This window comes from Puma concolor, chromosome B2, assembly GCF_028749965.1.
Source record: "Puma concolor isolate L17-30 chromosome B2, mPumCon1.1.hap2, whole genome shotgun sequence".
NCBI lineage: Eukaryota > Metazoa > Chordata > Mammalia > Carnivora > Felidae > Puma > Puma concolor.
In genome coordinates, this window is record NC_141671.1 from 67,634,640 (window position 1) to 67,653,515 (window position 18,876).

Below are 18,876 nucleotides of genomic sequence, written 5' to 3' on the forward strand. Positions count from 1 at the left end.
TCAAGGGCCCTGAAGTCACTCTGGCTACAGATCTATTTGTTTTTTTGTGGGGTTTGTGTGTGTGTGTGTGTGTGTGTGTGTGTGTGTGTATTTAATTTATTTATTTATGTATTTTTATTTTTTAAATTTACATCCAAGTTAGCATATAGTGCAACAGTGATTTCAGGAGTAGATTCCGTAATGCCCCTTACACATTTAGCCCATCCCCCCTCCCACAACCTCTCCAGTAACCCTGTTTGTTCTCCGTATTTAAGAGTCTCATGTTTTGTCCCCCTCCCTGTTTTTATATTATTTTTGCTTCCCTTCCCTTGTGTTCATTTGTTCTGTCTTAAAGTCCTCATATGAGTGAAGTCATATATTTGTCTTTCTCTAATTTCACTTCCATCCATGTAGTTGCAAATGGCAAGATTTCAGTCTTTTTGATTGCCGAGCAATACTCCATTGTATATATATACCACATCTTCTATATCCATTCGTCCATCGATGGACATTTGGGCTCTTTCCATACTTTGGCTATTGGCAATAGTGCTGCTATAAACATTGGGGTGCATGTACCTCTCCGAAACAGCATACCTACATCCCTCAGATAAATACTTAGTAGTGCAGTTGCTGGGTCGTAGGGTAGTTCTATTTTTAACCTTTTGAGGAACCTCCACACTGTTTTCCAGAGGGGCTGCACCAGTTTGCATTCCCACCAGCAGTGCAAAAGAGATCTTCTTTCTCCACATCCTCGCCAACATCTGTTGTTGCCTGAGTTGTTAACAACAGATCTTTTTGTTAAGCCTGAGTGTGAGGCAGCCAAATATTTTGTTGCTATAATGCTGTATAGCTGCTCAGATATAGCTCAGTTTTCATGGATTTGTTTCATCTAATTTTTAAAATTTTTTTTACATGTATTTATTTATTTTTGAGAGACAGAGACAGCACAAGCGGGGGATGGGCAGAGAGAGGAGACACAGAATCTGAAGCAGGCTCCAAGCTCTGAGCGGTCAGCACAGAGACCGACGTGGGGCTCGAACTCACAAACCGCGAGATCATGACCCAAGCCGAAATTGGACGCTCAACCGACTGAGCCACCCAGGCGCCCCTGTTTCATCTAATTTTAGTTTTTCCATTAAAGTAGTCAATATCAGTAGCAGGTGAAAAGTATTTGTAATGATCATTTAGCAATGATAAATTTTTTTTGATATTTGATTTAGTAATTTCAAAATGGTTAACTTTACTTTAGTTATGGTTATTCCTGGGCATAATTCTTACAGAGGCAACACTGTTCATAATACTATATTTTAAAAAGAAGGTAGGGGCATCTGGGTGGCTCAGGCAGTTAAGTGGCCGATTTCACCTCAGGTCAGGATCTCGTGGTTCACAAGTTCGAGCCATGTTGGGCCTTGTGCTGACAGCTCAGAGCCTGGAGCCTCCTTCAGATTTTGTGTCTACCTCTCTCTGCCCCTCCCCCGCTCATGCTCTGTCTCTCTCCCTCTCTCAAAAAAAATAAACATTAAGAAAAAGAAGGCATCTTACACTACCTGTTTAGCACTAGAAGGGAAATTGCTGTTTTAAAACTTTTTTCTGGTTAAAGACAAGAGTAAAAGCAGTAAATGGGGTGCCTAATGAATGGAATATAACAAAAATTTATCTTGAGGAAATAGAAAGTTCTTAAATGCTGTGGAAGGTTCTTGATAGCTGTAATTTGGGCCTAGTGACACTACACATACTAGGAAATTCAAGTTTTTTATAATGCAAATCCATCACAATAGTGACTCTCACTGAAAAAATGTTTGACAGAAAACCTTTTTTTTTTTTTTTTTAATGTTTATTTTTGAGAGAGAGAGACACAGAATCTGAAGCAGTCTCTAGGCTCTGAGCTGTCAGCACAGAGTTCAATGTGGGGGTCAAACTCACAAACCATGAGATCATGACCCAGGCTGAAGTTGGATGGTTAAGTGACTGAGCCACCCAGGTGCCCCTGACATTTGTTTTAGGTTCTGCCATTTGGTTTAGGATGTGAAACCTCTTTAAATCTGTAATTTAAAATGTGTTAACTTTTACAAAATTACCTCACTTGGGGTGCCTGGGTGGCCCAGTCGGTTAAGCCGACAGAGATTAGATCATCCTGAGCTGGCAGAGGTGCTTATGCTGGAGGGCACATAGTGAAAATCACCCGTTCCTCTTAGGCTCCCTCTTCACAACACTTTTATTATTGCATTTATTATTGCATTTATTTAATTCCACCTTAATTTGCAATATCTGGCTTACCCTCTTTTTTTAAAATTTTTTTTTTCAACGTTTATTTATTTTTGGGACAGAGAGAGACAGAGCATGAACGGGGGAGGGGCAGAGAGAGAGGGAGACACAGAATCGGAAACAGGCTCCAGGCTCTGAGCCATCAGCCCAGAGCCTGACGCGGGGCTCGAACTCACGGACCGTGAGATCGTGTCCTGGCTGAAGTCGGATGCTTAACCGACTGCGCCACCCAGGCGCCTCTGGCTTACCCTCTTAAAATATAAACTTCTTGAATGCTTGCAATGCCATAGTTGTAGACACTCAGGACATACATGCTTTTTTGAATGAATGAATGAATGAATGAATGAATGACTTACTAAAGGCAGTGGGTGACAAAACTAAAACTTAAAGTGAATAATTAAATGGGATAAAAATATTTATGACATAAATATTAAGAACTATGTACTTTTATGTTTGCCTGTCTCCGTAACTCCTGTCTTCACATTCTCTTCAGCTTCATTTCCTCCCTACCTTCCTGTACTGTGTTTTCCTGCTCCTAATATGAAAGATTTATTTTTATGATACTCATTTTATTTATGAAGCAGATATTTAGTACTTCCTAATGTAAGAGGCGAGGGACACAACAGAGTGAAAAGGCAACCCATAGAATGGAAGAATACTATATCTAATAACGGGTTAATATTCAGAATATTTAAAAGACAACTACAGCTCAACAACAGCAAAACCCCCAAATAACCCAATTAAAAAATGGGCAAAGGGCTTGAATATTTCTCCCCAAAATATATATAAATGGCCAATAGCCATGTGAAAAGATGTTGCACGGCATTACTAGTCATCAAGAAAATGCAAATGAAATTCACAGTGAGATGCCATCTCGCACCTAACAGGCTGGCTATTACCAGATAAACAGAAAACAAGCCTTGGCAAGCCTGTGGAGAAATTTAAACCCTTATGCACTGTTGGTGGAAAAGTAAATTGGTGTAGCTGCTCCCCCTGCCAAAATTAAAAGAATTACTGTATGACACAGCAATTCCATTCCTGAGTATATACCCAGAAGAATTGAAAGCAAGGTCTTGAAGACCCTGTTCAAGGGTCATGTTCATAGTAGCATTATTCACAACAGCTAAAAGGTGGAAGCAACCTAAGCGTCCATCAACAGATGAATGGGGTAAACAAAATGTATATAAGTAACAGTGAAATACTTTCCAACCTTGAAAGGAAATTCTGACACACATTACAAAATGGATGAGTTTAGAGGACATTATGCTAAGTGAAAGAAACAGTCAAAAAAGGACAATATTCTATGATTCCACTTATATGTGGTACCTAGAGTAGTCAGATTAGCCTAGAGACAAAGCAGAATGGTGGTTGGGGGTAGAGAAGAATGTGGAGTTATTGTTTAATGGGTACAGAGTTTGTTTTTGCAAGATGAGTTCTGGAGTACGGTGGTGATGATTGCACAACAATTTGAATGTACCTAATGCCACCGAACACTTAAAAATGGTTAAGTGAATTTTATGTTGTGTATATCTTACAATTTTTTAAAAAACCTCAATGTGTATGTAGCTCAGCTCTAAAACCTATTTACTTACTGATAATTTATCCCCTGCTTATTTCTAAAAATATACTTGAGACATTTTAAAGAGAAGAAAATTAAGGATCAGCTGAGGAAAAGGCAGATCCCACTTTAATGTTAAAATTCTAGCTGAGCTTCCTGTCAGTGATACGGTTTTGTGTCATCAAGGGGACCAAGAGAAAACTTTTTCCTATTATGAAAATCTAAGAGAAACTTATCACATAACCTCTTAGGGAAAACAGTGCCTTTGCTAGTGATCTTATAAAAGTAGCTACTACCTAATAATGTTCCCTATGTATCAGATAGGGAGTGCACTGTTGCACTTAACCCCATGATAAAGTTGTCCTTGTTCTGGAGACAAGGGAAACAAGACTTGGAGATAATTAATTTGCCTATGATAAACACTGCTGGGCCGTCTTCCTAATAATCACATCTGCCCATTGTCCTTTCCAAAAAACCATGGTTTGCTCTTTCCTTCACAGTTCCAGGAGCTAAATCTTCATTAATTTAAGCCCGTCTCGGTCATTGCAGTCCCCCTCAGTGTTTGGTCTAGGCCTGAGGCTTGTGTGCAAACTGACCCAACAAATGGTAAAAGGAGACTCCTGGGGTGGCTTCTTTGCCCTTAAAAAGGGTACCTCTTCTATAAGGTGATGAAAATGTTCTGAAATTAGACTGTGACGATGGTTGCACAACTCTATGAAGATACTGAAGACCACTGAATTGTACACTTTAAAAGGGTAAATTTTGGGGCGCCTGGGTGGCTCAGTCGGTTAAGTGTCTGACTTCGGCTCAGGTCATGATCTCACAGTCCGTGAGTTCGAGCCCCGCATCGGGCTCTGTGCTGACAGCTCAGAGCCTGAAGCCTGCTTCGGATTCTGTGTCTCCCCCTCTCTCTGACCCTCCCCCGTTCATGCTCTGTCTCAAAAATAAACAAACATTAAAAAAAAATTTTTTAAAGGGTAAATTTTACAGTATATGACTTGTGTCAATAGAGCTGTTTTTTAAACAAAACAAAAACCTGTAAAGAAATGTATGACTGGCAAGCCCTTGACCAAGGATTCTTAAACCTCACCTCAGAATTCCTAACAGAGCTTGTAAAAGTAGGGGGCAATGCCTTATCATAAGCAATTGATTCAGCTGGCCTGGAAAGGTATGGATATCCATGTTTAACAAACTCCATAGGTTATTTCAATGCCCAGCCAACTGTGAGAACCACTAGCTTGCCTCCATAAATATCCATTGTCTCAGCTGCTTTTGGCAGAAACTAGATTGCAATTAATTTTACCGTGTGCTGCCTCAGGAATGTAGAATCCAAATAATCTGTACTGCTGATTGAAGTTGGTTGTGCAGAAAACTCATGCCCTGTTACAGAAATTCAAGTCTAAAAGAAAGCCATTCCACCTTCCAATGGGTAGTGGTTATATTTGTGGGCAAGACCACATTTTTTTCAAATGTAAGCTTTGGGCATACTTGAATGCCTGTCTGGACAAGTATAGGTTGACAACCTCAGCTCTTATACCCTACAGAAAGGATGCATTTATTTTGATTTAGAACCTCATTCTGACTGTCAACTGACTTCTAAAAAAATTTTTTTAATGTGTATTTTTGAGAAAGAGAGAGAAAATGAACAGAGGAGGGGCAGAGAGAGACACAGAATCTGAAGCAGGCTCCAGGCTCTGAGCTGTCAGCACAGAGCCCAACACAGGGCTCGAACCCATGAACCATAAGATCATGGCCTGAGCCAAAGTCACTTAACCAACTGAGCCACTCAGGTGTGCCTGTCAACGGACTTCTAAATCAACATTCTCAAACTGCTGGCTGCAATTCATTAGCAAGTCATGAAATCTGTGTCATAATCATAGGTAATCATCTTTGATGCAATGAAATACTGTTTATACTGTGTTGCAATAGAAAATTTTTTTCTTTACTAGGATCCACAGTAAGAAATATAAGACTAATCTGTTTGAAGAAATAGCACTACTTCCTTAGGGCAAAACCCCCAATTCTTTAACATCTGTGTATTTCTCAAAGAATTTTTAAAAAAAAAATTTAAAAACTTATTGAACTCTTTCTATGCTGTAGCCTGGTTAAGTCCTGGGATTAAAGTATAATTGCAAGTTGCTGTTGAGCATGGATCTCAGGTATTCTGATTTCACAATACCTTTTCTGCCATTTTCAATGATTTGTTTCCTCCTAAGGACCAGAAGTCCTCCATTGTATGAAAAGTTTCTCCGGCTGTCCTAAGCAATCGATGTCTCTTTCTCTTGGCTTAACCTTCAATTTCCCACTCCCACCTTTTGTAGCCTATTTCATGTTAAGCATTTACAGAGTTGCCATGCTTAATGAACCATTATAGCACTCAATCTAAGGGTTATTCCAGAGTTTAGAGACTGTAGGGGAATTTAAAATGTGAATTTCACTTTGAGCAGCATTCTCTGCAGATTTAAAATACTCTTCATATACTTGGAAGACAGTAGTACTTTTCTAGCGTTTGCTAGGCTAAACAACTATTTTTCAAACAGTGCTTCATTCAAATTTAGTCTTTATGTTGGTTGCTCTTTGAATTCTGTTTCAGATTTGGTCTACACTATTTAAAACATGACAATCAAAATTTAAGTCTGCATGTTAAGATACATAAAAAAATAGACTACCTAAATTTAGAAAAAAACATTATTCTAAACTGTGTATCATAGAAGACCAGCACACATGACATGTTTCAAGCAATGAAAAGGAAATTACTGAATTTTCTGTAGTTCCAATTCATACAGAACAACCTAAAGCGGGGCGGGGGGGGGGGGGGGGGACAGTTTAACAAACTTCAATGACAGATACCAGAGCTTTGAAGAAAAACATTCATAAAGTTACATAAAATATGAGAAACGGAGTTCCAAGAGATGTATTCCCTAACCTCAATATAAAGATTTAGCTACAAGAAAATGTTCCCTCCACCCAACCCTAACTGAATAAAAAGCATCTTATCTCTTGGTAGACATTTACTGAGTTTGCAGCTCAACACAGAATCTTGTAGGAGGCTCAGCAGAGATGTCCAAATGGTCAATCAAGGTGTGATAACAGCTAAAGAGAGGGGCTGCAGGTCAAGGCTGGGTAAGGCCCTTCCTTTGTTGATACAGCAGCATCCCTTCTACTTCAATGGTTACAACCCAGGCCCAGGAGGCCCGGCAGATGCCCTCATCAGAAGTCTGAGAGAACCACTTCCTCAGTCTGGGTGGCTCCAAATAGCCCTGGAACTCCAAACTCAAATGACTTATGTGGAAACCCTACTGTTTGTCACACCACCAACTAGAATATTCTCCTAATCACGATTTTACTGAAAATTTAACCAAGTCACTTAATCTCTGGGAATCACGTTTGCAGGGAGACCACACGGTCTTTGCTGCCAGTTACTCTCAGTAGGATATCCTACCTACCTTTGACTTACGTCTATTTTCAAACCTATTCTGCTTTACGCAAGCAGTAATCTACATTTTAAATTTTTTTTTTTTTCAACGTTTATTTATTTTTGGGACAGAGAGAGACAGAGCATGAACGGGGGAGGGGCAGAGAGAGAGGGAGACACAGAATCGGAAACAGGCTCCAGGCTCTGAGCCATCAGCCCAGAGCCTGACGCGGGGCTCGAACTCACGGACCACGAGATCGTGACCTGGCTGAAGTCGGATGCTTAACCGACTGCGCCACCCAGGCGCCCCAGTAATCTACATTTTAGATCACGCCTCAGAAGAAATCGTGTTAAAGGGAATACCCGGACTGCATATGTTGCTGCTTTGATCACTTTTGGATGTAAATTTTGACAAAAAGCTAAAATAACTCAAACTCTTTGAGGTTGTGAATGATTGGTTAATAAGACAGAATATTTAAATCCTAGTACAGATTTTACTCACATCTTGATCTTAAGTGGCACAGCAAATAATTTTTATATGCCAAAAACAGGAAACTTAAAGCTATTACCTACTTCACCTCACTTTTACTCGTTTGCTAAAATTTTCATGATTGTGATCAAAATGGCAAACAAAATAGGACCCACATTTTAATATTAGATGAATTTGCAGGTGGCTGGACCATCATAATCAAAGAATAGTTCTCCAAGCGCAATAGCTCAGGTCTGTTTTTGGACCTTATTTAGTACCTAGTAAAAATTTAAATAAAACTACAGAAATATAAATATTAGATATATAAACAAAGTCCACATTTTTATTTAACATGCTTACATAGCAGGTTCCAGATTCAATATTACCCCAACAAGATGAGATATAGCAGGGATAAATGTAAACTCCCAACATTTGATGTTTAAGTATTTTTGAGAGAGCACACAGGTGCGCACAGGGGTGGGGGAGGGACAGAGAGAGGGTCAGTGGACCTGAAGTAAGCTTCGTGCCTACAGCAGAGAGCCTCATGTGGGGCTTGGAACTGTGATGGTGATCTGAGCTGAAGTCAGATGCTGAACCCAATGAGCCACCCAGATGCCTCAATATTTAAGGTTTTAAAAAAAAGTATTTTTGAGAGAGACGGAGGGAGGGAGGGAGGGAGAGAAACAGGGAGACACAGGATCTGAAACAGGCTCCAGGCTGTCAGCAGAGCCCGATGTGGGGCTCGGAACTCCTGAATTGTGAGGACACTTAACTGAGCCACCCAGGCACGTCTGTTTTTAAAAGTAACCAAGACAGGAGTGCCTGGGTGTCTCAGTTGAGTTCCGCTCAGGTCTCAGTTTCTGGTTTGAGTTAGAGCCCCCATAGGGCTCCTGTGCCAGACAGCTCAGGGCTTTGGGGCCTTCTTCGGATTGTGTCTCCCTCGCTTCCTGCCCCTCCCCCACTCATGCTGTCCCTTACTCTCAAAAATAAAATGAGTGTCAGATTGGATACTTGTTGAAATGTGAATAAAGCCTGGAAATAGTAAGGTAACAATGGTTTCTTGGTTTTGACAAATGTACTATACTATGGAAGTGGAAGACGTTAACGGGAAACAAACTAGGTGAGGGGTATACTGAAACTCTTATCCTATCTTCCCAACTTTTCTATGAACCTAGTTACTACCAAAGTTTTATTTAAAAAACTTCACAATGCAATTAAAGATCTAAAATGTAATTTGCATTTAAAAAGTCAGATGATATTTGATCATAATCTGTGTTATAACCTCCTTAGGGCACCTGGGTGGCTCAGTCCACTGAGCAACTGACCCTTGCTTTTGGCTCAGGTCGATTGCAGGGTTCAGGAGTTTGAGCCCCATGTCAGGGTCTGCAGAGTGTGGAGCCTGCTTGGGATTTTCTCTCTACCCCTCTGCTTCTCTTACACTCACTCTTAGAATAAACATTTAAAAAACTTTTCCCTTTCTCTCTGACCCTCCCCCATTCATGCTTTGTCTTGGTCTCAAAAATGTCAGAGGGGCGCCGGATGAGCGGCCGACTTCAGCTCAGGTCATGATCTCGCGGTCCGTGAGTTCAAACCCCACATCGGGTTCTGTGCTGACAGCCTGGAGCCTGTTTCAGATTCTGTGTCTCCCTCTCTCTGACCCTTCCCTGGTTCATCTGTCTCAAAAATAAACGTTTAAAAAAAAAAGTTAGAAAAAAAAACTTTTAAAGCAACGGATCTTCTAACAACTGCAATAAAAGCTACCTTTTATTACTGGCCTTTTACAACAGGCCAGGTACTGGGCTAGAGTCCACACCAACTAACTCATTTCATTCTCAGAACAATCTTGAGATGGACAGTTATGCACAGATTAAAGGGACAGCTTTTCAAGTCCAAGTCAGGCAGACTCCTGGGTCTCCTGGGTCAACGGAAGAGACTACATACTTGTACATCCACAAATTTTGATAAAAAGTTTAAAAAGCTATACACTGGAAAGGGGAACGGCATAGAAGAATCTAGAAACCCTGTGACCTAAGGTTCAGAAACAGCTTAAGAACGGTTTAGTGTAGATGTGACCAAAGGGTATTAATTGGGGGTGCCTGGCTGGTTCAGTCGAGGAACATGCAACTTTTGATCTCAGGGTCATGAGTTCAAGCCCCACTTTGGGTAGAGAGATCAAAGATTTTTTTTCAAAAAGATATAATTGGGATCAATTATTCTTGTAAAATGAAGTAAAATAGTTCAATTACCTTACAAAAGAACTTAAGTTTTATGTCACTAGCAAGCAAATAGAATGGAGACAAAAAGCTCATCCAGCAATAGATGACTTAGGAGCTACTGTACCTCAGTCTGTCATCTGTAATGAGGGTATTAATACTTGCCCTAAGGTCTCTGCCCTCCAATGAGTGACATATACATTGATGAGGTATTCAAGCAGACTTCAATGAATATACTCAGTTGATTTGAAGTTAGATTTACAAAAGACTTAGATTCTTTCAATTTGTGTGTCCTTGTTACTTTTTTCACTAGACATTTGGATGTCTAATGTTTTCATATTCTCCAGCAACTCCTACTTGTCCTTCAGATCTCAAGTTATGCCTGACAAGGCATTTTTCTTCATAGCATCATCACAATTCAGTATTACCTGCTCATTTAAGGTAGGATCTACCTCCCCCACTGGATTATAAACTCAAGTGGCAAGACCTGTCCATTTTGTATGCAATTCTATCTCCAATGCCTAGCAATAGTGCAGCTTAAAAATCGATTACTAGTTTGGGAGTTTCCTACAAAAGGTATACATACACTTGCCATACAATCCAGTGATCCCACTGCTAAGTATTTACACAGACAACCTATAGTCACAAACCTACAGGTGAACAGTCCAATTAATAAACTTCCCATACTGGAAAACCACCAAATGGACAAACTGTCCATGAAAAAACTTAGATATGAAACAGACTTGTAAAACTTTTCTTGAAAAGGTGATTTTTCAATGTATGCAAAAACATTAACAAACTTTCAATTGCCCAAGTGTTAATACTTTTTGCTTACTCAGGAAGTAACTGTTAACATTAACTTAGCATTATCTTTGTTATGTAGTCTCCCACAAAAACCAGAGCTCTAAACTCTTGAGACCTATGGGCCCCTTAAGGGTAGTCCAAGGTGAATGACTATTTTCCTTATTTCACTCATTTCTGCCAGTGATTGATGGACAGGACACTTAGTTCCTATTTCTCTATTTAGGAAAAGGACAAAATCATGATCCTTCTCAATGATTTCCAGGGATCAACTACCTTTCAGGAACCATGTGGCAGTCTCCTAGACATCATTAAGTTTCAATTTTAAGTCATGGAAATTCCCAGAGACTTACCAACTGGATGAGAAAACCTATGGGTTTGGAAGTGAAAGACATTATAAAATAGAATAATTGAGTATTCCTGCATTTCATGGTAACAAAATGAATATATTCTACTACCAATCTAAAGCCTATGTAAAGTCACATTAACACCCAACAAACTGTTACCCTTGAGAGTTGGCCATTTTAGAATTTGTGAACACTTATGGCCAAGAAATGTTTTGGGTGGAGAGCTTGGGGCTGAACTTAGCAGAAAACCAATTGAAACGTGAAATGCAAGCCCAGTAACATTCACCAGGATTCTTACACTCCATACTGAAAACTACTTAAAATCAAGGGGCTTGCACCACTTGTGCAGCCAGTAGCCTTTATGTCGGGCTGAACCCAAACTTTAGCAACCAAATGAATTCTCATGCTCTTAAGAGGCTAGAAGATTAAGGGATAAACGCATAAATTAGAACTGATTTGGCCAAAACCAGATTTGATTATCTATTCTGGCAGTAAGGACACTAACAATAATTTTTTAAAAATCAAATATGCCTTACTAAGGATCTGTTTTAAGTCCTGAATCAGAATGCTTTCCTCCTAGAGGCACCTGGGTGGCTCAGTTGGTTGAGCGACTTTGGCTCAGGTCATGATCTCACGGTTCATGAGTTCAAGCCCCAAGTCTGGCTCTGTGCTGACAGGTCAGGAGCCTGGAACCAGATTCTGTCTCCTTCTCTCTGCCCCTCCCCCACTTATGCTCCATGTCAAAACTAAACATTAAAAAAGAGAGAATGCTTTCCCCCATATTCTGAAATCACACCAGAATTCCCAGTACAAATTTCAAGATCACGAACATGGGTAATTCAACAGCTGGCCAATTTTAAACATGGTTGAAGGTCAAACACTAGTTTGAGGCATTCTAGTTTTATGAAACCACTCTTAATTTTAATCAATCCAAACAATGCAATTAGTACATAAAGTTCAACAGAGCTAAAGTAAACTTCTATATTCTCAATTTACACTCATTTTTGAAACCAGTTTGTAAATTATTTGCAGGACTACCAGTAGATGGTGCTCCAAACAGATGACTGCCTTCACAAGGTTATATCGCATTGGGTTCTATGGAGTTAAGTATCCCAACTGGCCCAGCTTTTCTGGACACTATTTCCACTTCCCTTTATCCATTTAGTGGTAGCCATTTTCTGAAGCTAAGTGATTTTTTGGGGGGTGGGGGTGTGAACAATAAATCCCTCCTAGTACACAAGATTTCTTATGCTGGCTACCTTTTACCAACATGCTGTTTAAGAATCTTACCTATCTCCACTCCTTATCTTAAGCCAATTAGCAATCAACATATTTTTACAAATAAGAGGAAAAAAATAATGGGTGTTTTGGAGCTGTGGAGACAAGGTCTTATTAACTTTAAGTTTACAATGCCTCTGGTAATACTGCCCAGAGACCAAGCATTTTACCTAGTTTAGAAAAAAAAAAAGTATCTTAATTGCAGTTCTCATTATGGCCACTAAGTGCCACTTAGTAAATGTCTGCATTATAAAATACAAGGTGTCCTGTGATTTTGCCTATTTCAAAGCAACTTAAAATTTATGAATCAAATAGGGTCTTATGAAATTAATGTCCAAATTAGCCAGGATCCATGGAATGTTCTATCAAATGCACCAGTGTTAAAGAGATTTGCCAGCTATCCAAAGGCAAGAACTTAAGACCACGTTGTTGTCAACCAAAGTACTGTTAATTTACCAGTCTACGTAACAGTTTATATAAATTACAAAATTACCACAGTGGGGTTTAACGAGCTTTTCACTTTCCATCTCATCCATGAAATTAACTTCAAATGGTCATTCTTTTATTGCTTCTTGTTAGGTAACAATTTTGAAAGGACACTTTTAGCAAAATCTCAAAACATATTCAACTAAAAACAAAGCTTACCCTACAGTCCAAAACAGGTCCTCATTTAGGCTGAGTACTGCCACTTTGGGTTTTAAATCTCCAGTGCAGCAATGTCCCTTCTTCACTCAAGCTTGGCTTAGATGAAAATTCCTAACGGAGGTGGATTTCTACTTCTCAAGTGACATTAAAATTCCAGTATATACTTTGTTCTCCTACAGTTTGGACACAATGAACTCTACCATTAAATACAATAACGTTATTGAATGCCTCACCGTTCAGGATACTTTAAACTACAAGATTTATAAATGTGACAAAGCATTCCAATAAGTGGGAAACTCAATTGTGACAATGTATCAAGTCTACTCAATAGTGATAGTATACAAATCTTACACGTTGACTTTGATTTACAAAATTTAACTTTTTGTAACCTACCTTAATGGTGTTACTGTTCTAAACTGTGTTGCAGATCCCCTTTTCCCATACCTCTATGTACTTGTTTCTTTTCCCTGAGGTGGTAAAAATGTTTCCCAGCCCGGGGGGAAAAAACCCTTAACCCAATTCTCAGTTTCACCAGATGTTAACACCAGGAATACGTTATGGGCAACTCTTAATCTTTTTACCTGAATAGTACAAGCTTGTAGTGTTGACCAAAAGAAGACACGGGTTTCTCATTAAACTTTTGTTTTAATGGGTCTCAAAATTCTGTGACAGATTTTTGGTCAAAGTTGTTTCCATTAAAAAGTACTGATTTTAAAAACTAATAACTTAAAACTGCCACACACAAAAAAAACAAATGGTCCACAAAACATTCTCCTTTCCTTCTGAAGGTTTTACGATGCATTGTTATCATTAACCAGTCTTTTACTATTAAACTTAAATGGCCAATTGACACAAACAGTTCTGAGACCGTTCTTCCACCACTGATTAAGACTGGGGTGGCAGGTATTGGGGATAATATTCATTTAGCCTTCTGAGCTTTCTGGGCAGACTTGGTGACCTTGCCAGCTCCAGCTGCCTTCTTGTCCACTGCTTTGATGACACCCACAGCAACCGTCTGTCTCATGTCACGAACAGCAAAACGGCCTATTAAAACAAATTTTAGATGGTCATCAGAAACTTTGTTCTGGTATTTCCCATCTTCAGTAAAGTTTCTAATTACACTCAAGTCATCCTTACCCAGAGGAGGATAGTCAGAGAAGCTCTCAACACACATGGGCTTGCCAGGAACCATATCAACGATGGCAGCATCACCAGATTTTAAGAACTTGGGACCATCTTCCAGCTTTTTTCCAGAACGACGATCAATCTTCTCCTTCAGCTCAGCAAACTTGCAGGCGATGTGAGCTGTGTGACAGTCCAGCACAGGTGCATATCCGGCACTGATTTGGCCTGGATGGTTCAGGATAATCACCTGAAAAAGAGTTGCATTTAATGAGCCTCAAAACACCAAGTCTGGCAGTTAAGTGAGAACATTGCCACTTTCCAGTGTTACCTGAGCTGTGAAGCCAGCTGCTTCCATTGGTGGGTCATTTTTGCTATCACCAGCCACATTGCCACGACGAACATCTTTGACAGATACGTTCTTGACATTGAAGCCCACGTTGTCCCCAGGTAGAGCCTCACTCAAAGCTTCATGGTGCATTTCAACAGACTTTACTTCAGTTGTAACATTGACTGGAGCAAAAGTGACCACCATGCCTGGCTTAAGAACACCGGTCTCCACTCGACCCACAGGGACAGTACCAATACCTGAAATATTTACAGCATGGTGTCAAATACCTTACGTGAAAAAAGTGCAGCAACCAGCACAAGTTACGTCCTGATAGTGATGTTCAACTTACCACCAATTTTGTAGACATCCTGGAGGGGCAGACGCAAGGGCTTGTCAGTTGGACGAGTAGGTGGCAGAATGCAATCCAGAGCTTCAAGCAGTGTGGTTCCACTGGCATTGCCATCTTTACGGGTGACTTTCCATCCCTTGAACCAAGGCATCTAAAACAAGATTGTCAATTAGCATCCCCCAAATGGTTGTCAATTAGTCTCAACATCTGTCCCCTTCCATCACTTCCTCCAAGTCTTGAAAGTCACTTACATTAGCACTTGGCTCCAGCATGTTGTCACCATTCCAACCAGAAATTGGCACAAATGCTACGGTGTCGGGGTTGTAGCCAATTTTCTTAATGTAGGTGCTGACTTCCTTAACGATTTCCTCGTATCTCTTCTGGCTGTAGGGTGGCTCAGTGGAATCCATTTTGTTAACACCGACAATAAGTTGTTTTACACCCAGTGTGTAAGCCAGAAGGGCATGCTCACGGGTCTGCCCATTCTTGGAGATACCTGCTTCAAATTCGCCAACACCAGCAGCAACGATCAGGACAGCACAGTCAGCCTTTGAAAAGAAAACAAGACCATATCCGGTTACAGCTTCTTCAAAAGGATGAACTCACCCTTTTTCCATTGCATAAGGCAAATCTCATTATTTTCAAGTTACTATTAATCATACCAACCTGAGATGTGCCCGTAATCATATTTTTGATAAAGTCTCTGTGTCCTGGGGCATCAATGATGGTCACATAGTACTTGCTGGTCTCGAATTTCCACAGGGAGATATCAATGGTGATACCACGTTCACGTTCGGCTTTCAGTTTATCCAAGACCCAGGCATACTTGAAGGAGCCCTTTCCCATCTGTAAGAATTGAAAATGGGTTACTTGGGAACTAAAACATGATCCATCTTCAACTTGGAAATCCCTTACTCCCACTTCAGCAGAAACGTGAAGTTTCAGTTCAACAACTGTTAGATGACTCACATTAACATACGTAAGAAGTTTAACAGCAAACACTAGTTTACTCCCCCTTTAAGTAGGACATTCAGATCCACACTACTGACTAGTTTTGAGTTACCACCTAACACCTGCTAACCAACTTACTTCCAACTACCTTCCTCATTATGTTGCTGCACCTACCTCAGCAGCCTCCTTCTCAAATTTTTCGATAGTTCTTTTGTCGATCCCACCACATTTGTAGATCAGATGACCAGTAGTGGTAGACTTGCCCGAATCTACGTGTCCAATGACGACGATGTTGATATGAGTCTTTTCCTTTCCCATTTTGGTTTAGATTTAGCGGTGGTTTTCACGACACCTAAATTGGAAGAAAAATACCCTTAACACTACTGTCCCAAAGACTTGAGAATAAGCCACGATCCAAACTCTTAAAGGGCAAATTCCAAGGAGAATTACAACCAGTGCCAGGCTGGCCCAACTCTAGTCTCCACCCACCAAGCGTGGGGTTAACTCCACCGCACAAAATCCCCTCCCCCTCGAGGAAGGCCTGCTTCCAAGTCGTTGAGAAGAAATCGAGGTGCCAAGACGGCGCCGGGTACACCGTGGGGTCACAGGAAGCGGCGGCCGGAGAGGGAAAGGCCCTTTTCCTTTGTGTGGGTGACTCACCCGCCCGCTCTCCCGGGCCGCCGCGTCCTCCATTTTGAGCTCCCTGCAGCAGGGCCGGAGAGCGGCCATCTTTCCGCGCACGCAACTGGTGCCGAGCGGGCCGGCCTGGCCGGCCGAGGTGGACGGCACGAGGCAGGCCCCCAGAGCCGCCCGTCCCACTCCACGGTGCCCTCCCGCGCCCGACTCGGTGGCCACCGCTTGTGGGCCCCGCCTCGCCGGACATGTGCGCCCGGACGAGCCGGCCTCGCCACCGCCCTCCGCGCCTCGCGGCGGCCCCACAACCCCAAAAACCCGACGACCGCGAAAAAGCCCACCCTGCTGAGATCCTGACCAACCTCCGCGAAACTATCTTGACGCGGACAAGCATAGCAGCCTTTTCTGGACCGGTTAATTTGCTCGAGACTTAAAAAGATCGTGACAAGGCAGGCGAGAAGGTGCGGGGAATTCGCACGCGACGGCCACAGCGCCCAAGCCAGGCCTCAACCCAAGCACGAGGCGAAGGTGGGGGGGGAGGGATCCTGAAAAAACGCAAGGCCGCGAACCTTCCCACCCACTCACAACCCGAAATTCGGGGTCAAGAACCTCGTAAAGTGCCTGGATGGCGCGGCAGTTGTAACAGGCAAGCGAGGGCCGCAACCGGCTCCAAGAGGCCAGGCCCGCGGAAACCACACCCGGTACTCACCTGTGTTCTGGCGGCAAACCCGTTGCGAAAAAGAACGTTCAAGGCGGCTACGGCACTTATATACGATCCTCCCCCACCCTCGGGGAAGAGGGCGGAGCCAGCACACGACACCACTTTCCCAGTTTACCCCGCGCCAACTCTACCAGGCACCCGTTCAATCGCCGTCCCTTCCCCCCTACTTCTCGGGGACCGTGGGCGATGTGCGCTCATCCCACTGAAGAGCACACTTCGCCTCGCGCATGCTCCTTTTGACCCAAATGATGACAAGAGCGAGTGGGTGGGGAGGTGGGGTCGAACGAGCCTTCGGTTCTAGGTTATCGAGAGTTTAACGACGGTCCCTGGGATTCCCCAAGGCTGAGGCGAGTCCTCCTTTGTATGAATTACTTTCGGCTCCAGCTGGGGGGTGGGGCGGCCAGAAGGCGGCCGGGCCGGGATGTGCGGAATATTCCTTCTGCCGTTCCTGGTTTAAATTGTAAAGGTGATGTAGACATTGGAGTATGCCTTCCCTCGGCAGTAAACCTCCAGGCTTTAGCCTGGTCCTCTCGAAGGTCCGGGACAACCCCTTTGAGCCACTTCCACCGCTAGTCGCCTGTCCGCCCGGGGCTGGCTCCTCCCCCGCCCCTGCCTTCGGATCACCGCCCCGCTGCAGATGAGTACAAGGCCCAAGCACCCAGGGCAGCGAGGGGCGGAAGACCCAAGGGGCTGCCTTCACAGCCGGTGAATCAGCGAGGGTTTCAACTCGGTGGCCGGGACCCGAACGAATATGCTTTTGGGGCTGGCCTCTTGGCTTGTTCCATTCAAAGCCAGCTGCTTTTATCGAAGCCCATATCACACGTTCACCCCATATGGCACTCCAGACGTCTAGTTTTTCAGTTTAGAATAGATTTCAATCCCACAGTTTGCCTTTTAATTCTAATTCTATTACGCTATAAAGAGACCTGTGTGTGTCTGCTCTCGTGGTACATTTTTTTTTTCAGTGTACACTGATTTGATTGCTAGCATGAGAAACCTAAGAAGAACTTTTCAAATTCAGTCTTTCCACTTGATCTCGTATAGAAACTGATCAACAGCATTAGCAAGTTTATCCACACAATTTCCTATCCCTGATACTTGTGAAATCACTGCTTCTCAAGTGGCCTATCCCATTTAAATAAATGGATTAATTTTATGTCGTCCTATTGATTTTAACTAAATGTTAGCATAAATCTAGGGCAAACCCGGATGAGGCCTTTTTCGTTGGCAATCAGGGCAGCTCTGAGAAATGCTCCTTTCAGGAAAGAACTTTTATTTTTAATGAGCTAGTTACTACATCAGTATATCTCTTCCACGTGTGGAACATCACTGCAACTCCTAGAGCCCATCTATTAAATGCTTGAAACCTACTATGTGTCCAGTGCTAAACGAAGTTCTGTGGCTTGTGCAAAAGAAATACTTCCTTTTGGAGAGGAACCCACAATCAAATTGGAAGAGGAAAAGGAATATATAAAACAATGGGGAAACCGTTAAAGGCAAACTTGTATGGGGCTTACTTACTTTCTATTTCATTGTAGGATGTAGTTCTAGTCCTAGCTTGCAGTTACTTCTCACAACCCAAATACCTTTTTTTTTTTTTAAATGAAAGAAGTCTTCTGGAATAGCCTTCCTGTGTCTTCTTGTTTTACCACTCTTTGTAGATAGAAACTTCTAAAAATGTGGTGTGTGTGTGTGTGTGTGTGTGTGTGTGTGTGTTTAATTTCTTCATTAGGAGGTTCATAGCCTTCTCTTTTTGAGAGAATTTTCATGAAAGAAACCAGGCCATATGAAGTTTCCCT

The 18,876-nt window shown here is 42.0% G+C and overlaps 1 protein-coding gene and 1 long non-coding RNA gene across 2 annotated transcripts in view; both read right to left on the minus strand.

Annotated features, from left to right (window-relative positions):
* Positions 1-8,002: 8,002 nt before the first annotated feature.
* The window catches only part of LOC147581031 (uncharacterized), a 372,192-nt gene continuing 361,318 nt past the window's right edge, over positions 8,003-18,876 (minus strand). The window contains exon 2 of the long non-coding RNA XR_015251326.1: positions 8,003-8,258. This is a non-coding gene — a long non-coding RNA (uncharacterized LOC147581031). The remainder of the gene's footprint in view (positions 8,259-18,876) is intronic.
* EEF1A1 (eukaryotic translation elongation factor 1 alpha 1) lies at positions 13,596-17,217 on the minus strand. The gene is made up of 8 exons (XM_025925242.2): positions 17,066-17,217; positions 15,898-16,075; positions 15,439-15,618; positions 15,024-15,320; positions 14,773-14,923; positions 14,424-14,680; positions 14,108-14,342; positions 13,596-14,014 (listed from the first exon to the last, which is right to left on the minus strand). Exons 2-8 carry the CDS (start codon positions 16,039-16,041, stop codon positions 13,890-13,892), a joined length of 1,389 nt encoding a protein of 462 aa, XP_025781027.1. The 5' UTR covers positions 16,042-16,075; positions 17,066-17,217; the 3' UTR covers positions 13,596-13,889.

Bases quoted from the DNA above. Each gene is read 5' to 3' on its own strand.
- EEF1A1 (XM_025925242.2), bottom strand. From the start codon at position 16,041: ATGGGAAAGGAAAAGACTCATATCAACATCGTCGTCATTGGACACGTA. The intron at 14,343-14,423 runs GTAACACTGGAA...ACTCTTTTTCAG, and splicing joins CAGCTGGCTTCACAGCTCAG to GTGATTATCCTGAACCATCC. The intron at 14,015-14,107 runs GTAAGGATGACT...TTGTTTTAATAG, and splicing joins CTCTGACTATCCTCCTCTGG to GCCGTTTTGCTGTTCGTGAC.